This window comes from Desmodus rotundus, chromosome 2, assembly GCF_022682495.2.
Source record: "Desmodus rotundus isolate HL8 chromosome 2, HLdesRot8A.1, whole genome shotgun sequence".
Taxonomy (NCBI): domain Eukaryota; kingdom Metazoa; phylum Chordata; class Mammalia; order Chiroptera; family Phyllostomidae; genus Desmodus; species Desmodus rotundus.
This window is the reverse complement of record NC_071388.1, coordinates 55,942,891-55,952,072: the sequence shown is the minus strand read 5'-3', so window position 1 is coordinate 55,952,072 and position 9,182 is coordinate 55,942,891. Positions and strand designations below refer to the sequence as shown.

The window sequence follows — 9,182 nt, the reverse complement described above, 5'->3', positions numbered from 1 at the left end:
GTAAAATTATAGTAATAATAACATATCATAGAAAGTAATTAATTTAAATTAGCATCACATTTAAAGAAATATCAGTAAACCGCTTTAAGGACATTTACTTTTGTACAAAGAAGGAAGGCCTGGAAAAGCATGCATTGACATCCTGAAAATTAGTTATAGCCATAAACGGCTTAATTGAAGACAGCAATTTAAAATATGATATTGTAAATCTGCAACTTGGTTTCAGCCTGGGGAATTTAATTTGGGGGCAGTGGAACCCTCCGCCGCAAGTTCATTTGCAACACTACAGAGTGAGCCCTGAGCTTCTGACAATTCGTCTACATTAATATTGATGTCGCCTGTGCAATCTATTTCTGTTATTTTTATGGTTGTTATTCTGCGTCTGCAAAGGTCATTTAAATTATACTGCGGCCTAAAATTTGTTTCATAAATTTTGATATAAATACTAATTACACCCTCTCGGAGAGCCAGCAGGGTAGCGTCCATTTATCACGTTTACACAACCTGCGATGACAGAAAGGGAAGGCAAGGGAGACTGGAGAGCTTTTCCCAAGGACTACTAAGGCTGGCAGAAGAGGCAGCAGGTTGCTGGGGTGGCGAGGAGAGGGGGAGTGAAGAAGAAATTCCTACCACAATCACTGAGATTTAAGAATCTTTAATAAGGTACGAAAGGTTACCAAACAGTTCTGGAAACTAAAGTGTACATAACGAGTTCTTCTAGCCATAAATATTGAATAGCTGTAACATGAATAAACCGGCCCTTTACATGCGGATAAATATGGAAACTAGGAATTATATACATTATGTGGTTGTATCTTTTGCCAAAAGCAACTGACAGTTATAGTTTATATCTTTTTTAATATCACTTTACATAAACAAATGGAACAGTTTTGACACGCAGATCCAGGCTCCTACTATACGAAATCTTGACAGAACGTGAAACAACATTTTACTGCACTAAAGTACTTAGACTTTGGGACGAAATGTTTGCACTTTATACAAAAAAAAAAAAAAAAAAGCACATTAATACCAATAATACTCTGTTAGGTCGACGTGGAGACTGTAATCGTACAAAGTAATTCACATTTTGGTACACATTTACTAGAACATTCTTGCCATTCAGTACAAACAGTTGGCTTTTGGCCGCCCACCCTTCCCCCAACCCCGCCCTCCCGGCCCCTCCCCCCCAATGCAAAGACCACAACGCCACGATCCCACCCGCCCGTTCCAACTGAGATACAACTATTTACAGATTCCAACAGTACAGTTTTAAGCTAATAATTCTGTATTTACAAGAATGCCAAGAAGAAAAAAAAAGAAAGCCGAAGCCCAGAGAGCCTGTTCCAATTCTGATGAGAAACTGGCCTACCCGGGTTGGCAGCATTTGGTCAGGCGGCCGCCTTCTTCCCGACCCCCACCCCGCCCTGTGGCTACCAAGCCAATGCCAAAAGGGGAAAAAAGGAAAAAGGAGGGGAAATCAAAGGTCTGGTGCTTTCTCTCTGACTCGGTCCTGGGTCTACTGGCAGGTTCAAAAAAACAGTATTGCGGGATGGGGGAGCTGTTTTGATTCGCAGGGTTCTTTCAGTAATATTTTGCATACGTGTGTTCAGTCTCTTAAATAGGGTTTTAATCGGCGTTTTGTTTCTGATTTTAAACGTACCATTCATTAAAATTGGAAGAGAGCGCACTGTGGCCTGCTGTGTGGTGGACCGCGGACGAGGAGGGCGACAGGGAGCTGGTGGTCGGGTTGTCTGTGGAGGGAGACACGATGGTGGGCGGCGTGGAGGACTCGTAGCCAGAGCTGGCGGCCGGCGAAGGCTGCGAGCCCTGCGAGGAGGATTCGTGCACCTGCGGGGATAAAGGCGAGTTTTTAAGGCGATAAAGACACGGGGCAGCCGCCGCCTAGAGCGGGTGAAGACGATGAGCCGCCTCTCCGGGGAGCCTGCATCCCCCGGACCTCCGCGGAGGCCTCTCCAGCGGGACTGGACCTGGGCTCGCTTGTCCCGCCTCGGGCCTGCAGAGGCGGTTCTCCAGAGAGCGACAGTGCCCCGGGGGCTCCCCAAAGAAAACCAAACCTGAGACGCAGACGACTAAATTTGAGGCTAGAGCCCCAGATGTCCCCGCACCCCACCACGCAGCCGCTACTTTGCTCGCTCAGATCTGCGGGCAAGCCCCCAACTCTTCTGCCAACGCTGCCAGCCACGAGGGCGGCACATTCGGGCCGCGTCCTCCAGCTGGCGCAGCCCCGGCTCCCCGAGCTGGGCCAGATTCAAATTCAGTCGCGGCCTCCGATCGACTGTTCACTTTTCTTACTAAATAAAACATTTAGAACGGTCTGGGGTCCTCCCACCCTCTTTTCTAGCCCCCGCCCTCTCTGCCCAGCCCCACACAGCAGCGTGGAACCCATGCCTTCCAGCCTCCACCGGCTCCTGCCGCCTCCCGGCTGCCACTCGCCGCGGGGCCCGGCCGAAGAGCAGAATGGGCTCCTGGCTCGAAGGAGGGTGGCAGGAGCTGGGCGATTACCTTCATGTGTTTGCGCAGCGAGCTGGGGTGCGTGTAGGACTTATCGCACATCTTGCAGAGATAGGGCTTGTCGCTGGTGTGCACGTGCATGTGCTTCTTGCGGTCGCTGCTATTGGCAAAACGTCGGTCGCAGCCCTCGAACTCGCACTTGAAGGGCTTCTCCCCTGGCGTGAAAAGTGAAAAAGAGACAGGACTGATTAGAACAAGACCCGTGGTTGCATTTTTTTTTTAATGTAAACCAATGAAAAAATTTGAAAAGGTTGCAAGCTCAAACACCCGGGTCTTCAGTAAAGTCACATATATGCAGTGGATTTATAAATACCTTAATCATTTAAACTACTAATCCAATCAAGTCCATATTTTTATTATTGTTGCTGCTATTATTGTTGTTAGATTTTTTTTTTTAATTTTTTTTTAAAGATCCCCTAGCACTAGCAGGTTTTCCTGCTGGTGGCTATCCACAGGACTTCAGGAGGCAATACCTAGCTTTTGGTTTCTAATTTTCACATTCTGGGCTGATTCTCCTGCTGTTTTGCTCTTCTCTCCTCCTCCCAAACCCCTCTCTGACGCTCCGCACCCCCTCCTCGCCTCCCCCACCCTACACTTTACACACACATTTTTATAACGTGATCTGGGCTGAGAGCCCAGCGCCGCAAATTCTTCCCTGACTGCGACGATAAACCCAAAGTTCCGAATGCGGCTGTCAGAAATCACCCGGGAAAACCAGAATAGGGAAGCGGACCTGATTCCCGGCGTTGTTGGAGCAATGGGCCCAGAACGGCCGGCCCGACCCCGACTACAGTCATGAGCTCGCCGCCAACTTTTCTTTTAACTGTTCCCGACCAGTTTCTATTCTAAAGGCCAATGTAGGGGATTCGGTGTTTTGAAAATCATTTCATAGGATCTAATTGACAAAAAAAGACTTCGTTGCCTTTCTCCGACCCTCCCGACTCCTCAAGACTGCTCACAAACAGGTCACTACTAAAACTGGACTATTTAAATATGCACAAGTCTCCAAAAGCCTCCTCTGGTCCGACTTACTTGTTTTCACCACTTCCTCCCTCCTTTCCGTCTTTCTGTTTTTGTTTCTTTCTGTGCCCCTTCACCCGATCTCCTCCAATTTCCTTAGTTCTTTCCTTTGGGAAAGACTTCACTAAGGTGCACAGAGGGGGACATTGGCCGGAAGCAAACGTTTAGATTTAGATTTGTCTGCAGCTGGAACTGCGGGAGCCGCCGCCGCCGCCGCCGCCTGCGCCTCCGGGAGCGGAGCCAGCCACCTCTCCCGGCTTCTCGAACGCCAAGGCTCTGCAAAGCCGGGTGTGTCTCTTTGCTCTCCCGGCCTTTTATACTTCTCCTTTAAAAAAATCTATATTCCAGGATCCCCCCTGTGCGCTCCTTTCATACTTTTTCATAATTTCAAGCACGAAACTAAAAACCAGCGTAACTTTCTCTGCCTGCCTGCTGGAACCTGACTCCCAGACCCAACCAAGGCCCGGTTCGTGCGCCCCGGCCGCTGACTTTGGATTTCGGGTCCCATGCCCGGGAAGCATGGGGGGCTGGGGGAGGGGGTCAAGGACAGAGGTTTCCGTACCTGTATGCGTCCTTTTGTGGATCTTTAAGTTCTCTGAACGCGCGAAGACCTTTCCACATCCTGGGAAGGGGCAGGGGAAGGGCTTCTCGCCCGTGTGTACGCGGATATGGTTGACCAGTTTGTATTTGGCTTTGAAGGGCTTGCCCTCCCGTGGACATTCCTCCCAGAAGCAGATGTGGTTACTCTGCTCAGGTCCGCCGACGTGCTCCACGGTGACATGTGTGACCAGCTCATGCATAGTGCTGAAAGTTTTGTTGCAGGACTTTTTGGGGTTGGCCAGCTGCTCCGGCTCGATCCACTTGCAGATAAGCTCCTGCTTGATGGGTTGGCGCATGTAACGGAAGAAGGCGCCGGCGCCGTGATGCGCGGCCATGTTCACGTTCATGGGCCCATAGCCGTGCAGCTGCGGCGCGGCATAGTGCTCGGAACGCGGGCTCGTCACCTGGCCGTACTGCTCGGGCCGCGGATACATGTCCCCCGAGAAGCCAAGCCTCATCTGCCCGTTGACCACGTTGGGCGACGCGTGGCCCGCCGCCTGCTCGTGAAGGCCAGGGAAGAGGAGGTGGCCCGCGGCGTCCGTGTGGCTGTGTGGGCCCCCGAAACCCCCGGCCGAAGCCGCGAATAGGCTGTGCTGAGCGCTGGCTGCTGCCGCCGCGTCGCCAAAGCCCCGGTTGCGGAACAGAAAATCCCGCGTGGAGTTAAAGGCTGCGCTCGAATAGGAGCCGACGTGGCCCGGGTGGTGGTGATGGCCAAGGGCCGCGGCTGCCGCGTAGCCGGGCGCCTGAGACGTGAAGGCCGTCTGGCCGGCGGAAGCCAGCTCATGCGAGCTGGGGTTGAGCTTGAAGGCTCCCATGCCGTCGGCGAACGGGTTGATGCCCAGGCCTACGTCGCGTTCGGACACGTCGCCCGCGGAGTGGTGGCGGGATGCTCCAAAGGTGGTCACGCCGATTGCAGGGTACTGGGGGCCGGCGTCCAGGAGCATCGTGGCTGCTCCGGGAGAGCCCCGGCCTCCCCCGCCCCCCCCACCCTCGCCCGCCGAGAACGGAAAATCAGGAGGAGGAGGAATGGGAGGCGGAGGAAGAGGAGGAAGAAGAAGAGGAGGGAGGAGGAGTCGACCCACCTCGCGAAGTCCTAGCCCGCAGGCAGCCGCGCTGCGCGCTGGGGAGCCCGCCTGGCCAAGCGCGGGGAAGCCGGACGGCAGCGGGCCGCAAGCTAGGCGGGCTCTGGCGCCCGCCAAGCAGACCCTGCCGGCCGGGCTTGCACTTTCTCGCCGCTCAGTCTTTGCCGAGAGTACCCCGCGTCAAAGCTGCCCAGGGAAAACCATGGAGCATCTCAGCCCCCCCAAAAAACTTCCTCCCGGATTTGTAGCATAGAGGAATGTGAGCGCAGGAGCCGCAACTGCTCGATCTCTCTCCGCCTCGCGCCGTACGCCCCTCCTCACTTCTCCACTAGCCCCTCGTTCTTTTTCTCTCTCTTTTCTCTCAGGCTCGCCTCTCTCGCTCCTTCGCTCTCCTCTTTTCCCTCTGCTTTTTTGCCAAAAAAAAAATAATAATAAAATAATAATAATGAAAAGGGGGGAGCTAAAAAGAAAGAAAGAAAAAGCCAAAGAAAAGGCTCAAATCATGCACAATATTGTCTTTTGCGGTTTATCTTCCTGGGGAGAAACTTTCACCTCCTCAGCCGGGCGGTGAGCGCGAGACTGATAGCAGCAATCATTCCTGCAGATAAATGAATTGAAAGGAAGACACCGTCCCCCCCTTGATGAATGGGAGCAGGGGGAGGTGTCACGTGCTGCTGACGAGGGCTCTCATTGGTGCGTCCTCACTCCCCCCTGCCCGCTGCGGCCGCGCCAACTGAGGGCGCGCCGAGGCGCCGCGCGCAGTTCATTGGCCCGCCCGCCTCATCAATCCCAGGTATTGTAAAGCACTTGACATCCTCTTTTGACAAGCCCGGCTGCCAGGAGTAGCAACTTTTTTTTTTTTTTGGCCAAAAAAATTTTCCCCCACTTCTCATGAAAAAAAAATTTCTTTTTTTTGCCACGTTCCTTTTTCTTCTCGCAGTCACATATGTTTTCTCTACTTATCCCTCTTCCTCCTCCTCTCCCATTCCTCCTCTCTCTCTCCCCCTCCCCCTCTCTCTCCCTCTCTCTCTATCTTTCTCTCTCTCTCTCATACCTATCTTGTCCTTCCTCAAATCTGCTCTTGCGGAGCGGTTAGCGACTTCGGGCGTCCAGGAGTGCAGGAGGCGGGGATGGGGTTGGTAAACACAGCTAAGACACTTCCAGAATGTCCCGATTCAGCAACTTTCTTTTCTTTCATTCTCCCCTCTCCGCACGCCCCCCCCCCAAGGTCTGCAAAGGAGGCTTTTGTTATTTGCTCCTTTTGAAGTTTTCCTCCCTCTTGCCTTGTCCCCCTCCTGTTTATAATTTAAGATCTCGGAGCACATGGACACTCCGCCCTCTCTTTTCTAGAAATGGAATTCCTCAGGATAACCAGTTGCCTTGATTTTCTTATTTTTATCAAATCAATCAGGTTTCCTGTGTCCATCCTATCCCCCAACCCCAAATAAGCACAGGTACAGGAGAGCTCTTAACTTTCCAGGTTATTGGGGTGTTTATTTTTTAAATGGCAAATTGGAAACACTGTTGCTGATTTTCCTTTTTTTCCTCTCCTGTGTTATTCTTCTCTTTTCTCCCTTTTCCCTAGTCTCCCTCGTCTGCCCCCGATGACCCTCTCCTCCTGCGCTCCTGTTCCCAACCAGGGCCCCTTTCATTCAGGTAAAACTGTAAATTTCCCAACGCGCCATTGTTCTTTAGGACTGTCCAAAGCTCCCTAGAAATCCCCGAATACTTTTTTAGCATTTAAATCCCCGATAGATAGAACCAATGTAAATTTTGTGACATTCAAACCTTTTTTAGTTCACAAATCAGTCACCCTTGTCACAGTTATTGAAATTCCGCAACTCGCCACACCAGGACGGTGGAAAAAGCGGGCGCGGTCTTTGTTGCCGACCAGGCTTTTGATCGCCAGAGAAAATTTACTTACCTTCAGATGAGTGAGCAGAAAAAGAAATAACACTCCCTTTGATTTAGTTAGGAAAATGCAGACATTTGGATTCAGTGCAAACATACAACACTCGCTTGTTTTCGCGATGCGGCCCTCGATTAACCTGTCTTTGCCCAGCGCAAAGTCTATTCAACAACTGCGCGTAGTTGCTTTTTGTCCCGTCCACAAAGAGCCATTGACCATATATTAAAATGATTGTTGAAAGGTAGAAGAGTATGGCACTTAAAAGCAGGGGAAAAAAATCCGTGACTCAATCAATTAAGGCGAGTAACATTTATGCATTTCAAAAAATGCACACGGATGCGGGGGTTTGGGGGATAAAGGTTGCATTTCTCCGCAGCTCTGTTTAAAACCCAGCAGCCCGGGCTGAGGGTTTAGCTCAAGTGTCTGCATATTCATTAGGTCTAATTATTTTCTAGTAAGGAAAACACAAAAAGCCAAGAGTCGGAATCCTTCAATTTGCCCTTTGTTTCTAACTTCATTTGGCTTATTTGCAGCTGAATCGGAGCCCTAAACTCTTTTCGCAGACAAAGAACCTCAACTCATCCTTTCACAGGCAGCCCAGTTAGAAAACTCACCAGTGGTTGGGGAGAGAGGAAAATGAAAATGAATTTGTTTTGCCCTGTCGGCCGCCTTAGCTAGCTGCACAGGCTGGAGGAAGGCAGGATCGGTGCTGGCCGCTCCTAGCCTTTCTGGTTTTCTGGTCTTTTCATCCACTAGATTTTTGCCTGGGGTTGGCGCGCTGAGCTGCCCTTCACTGGGCTCTCCCTGGTCAAAACTCGACTTGTGTATCGGGGGTGGTTTCCCCATGTCTGAAGGGACCTGAGCGAGCATCTGCGTTTGTGCTGGGAAATAGACATTGAAGAAAGAAAGAAAGAAAGAAAAATCAAATGTTCTGTTCCCAGCAACAAGTCTGAGTGCAGCAGCCTCGCATTCCCCACCAAATTTGACTGGACCAGGGATGCGGAATGAAAGAAAAGGGTCTGGGCTTGAGGAGTGGTTTAAAAAAAAAATTATACACTTTGAGTAGCTTGGATATATCTTTATTTGAACAAAGTGTTTTCTACTGCCTACAAGGGGAGGTTGGATCTTTGCTCCAATGCAGTTATAAAAACCTTAACTGCAAGAAGTTTTCTCTAGAGGCTGTACTGCTCTCACTAGGGAGAACAAATATTGAACCCACCTCTCCTCCCTCTCAAAAAAAAAAAAAAAAAAAAACAAGGGAGGGAACATGACAGGGAAGGGTAGCCATTGGGAGGGGGAGAGGAGAAAATAATTCTTCAAAAAAGAAAAGTCAGTCTTCTCCTCTCCACTCCATGAAAAATCCAATGGGGACGTTGACAAGAGAGTATTTTTAGGAAACGCGTCCAAATATTCAGGGTAAGAGTGAATGTGTGGGGAGGGGGGAAAAGTTGTGGGTTGTAGAAGTTATCAAGTGGGATTTGCGGCGCTCTCTGCAGGAAACCAAAGCGGCTCCAGTTCAAAGCCACATGCACCAACGTGACATATAAGCCATTAAAATATCATCCTGACGGCTCATTTCTGCTTCATCATACATTCCCTAACTGCTTCCCGAAAGCTGGAAAAAGAGAAATGAAGGATGACTGCCTCACTGGAACCACAAAAGAGAGGCTTGGAGGGGTTTGTGGTCCCCCCTCAGCCACCCCAAAGTGATGTGCAGAAATGAGGTGATCCCAGCAACAGGTGGAGCGAGGTAAGTGCGTGAGTCCACGGGGCAGACAGACAGGACTTGTACCCTCAGCAGTTGGCTAACAAGCTCCCTTATCGGGACCATTGGCACCCAAACCCCACTGGGGGCGAGGCCCATCTAGACTTTTTCCCCCTAATCCCCTCCCTCTTTAGCCCCCCAACCGTGGATATTGGCCCCACCCCACTGACAGGGAGGGGAGGAGGGGGCTCTTCTGCTTAGGGGCAGCGATGGGGATGAGTCCATTTCTTCTCCCCAGGAGAGGGGGGCAAGAGGAACGAATGGAGCTTCCTCT

General features: G+C 50.9%; 1 protein-coding gene across 1 annotated transcript; it reads right to left on the bottom strand.

Annotated features, from left to right (window-relative positions):
* Positions 1-1,193: 1,193 nt before the first annotated feature.
* On the bottom strand, positions 1,194-5,806 carry ZIC1 (Zic family member 1). Its single transcript, XM_024556288.4, has 3 exons — positions 4,115-5,806; positions 2,524-2,687; positions 1,194-1,848 (listed from the first exon to the last, which is right to left on the bottom strand). Exons 1-3 carry the CDS (start codon positions 5,094-5,096, stop codon positions 1,651-1,653), a joined length of 1,344 nt encoding a protein of 447 aa, XP_024412056.1. The 5' UTR covers positions 5,097-5,806; the 3' UTR covers positions 1,194-1,650.
* Positions 5,807-9,182: the final 3,376 nt, after the last annotated feature.

Bases quoted from the DNA above. Each gene is read 5' to 3' on its own strand.
- ZIC1 (XM_024556288.4), bottom strand. From the start codon at position 5,096: ATGCTCCTGGACGCCGGCCCCCAGTACCCTGCAATCGGCGTGACCACC. The intron at 2,688-4,114 runs GTACGGAAACCT...TTTTCACGCCAG, and splicing joins CCACAAAAGGACGCATACAG to GGGAGAAGCCCTTCAAGTGC. The intron at 1,849-2,523 runs GTAATCGCCCAG...TTATCCCCGCAG, and splicing joins CGCTGCGCAAACACATGAAG to GTGCACGAATCCTCCTCGCA.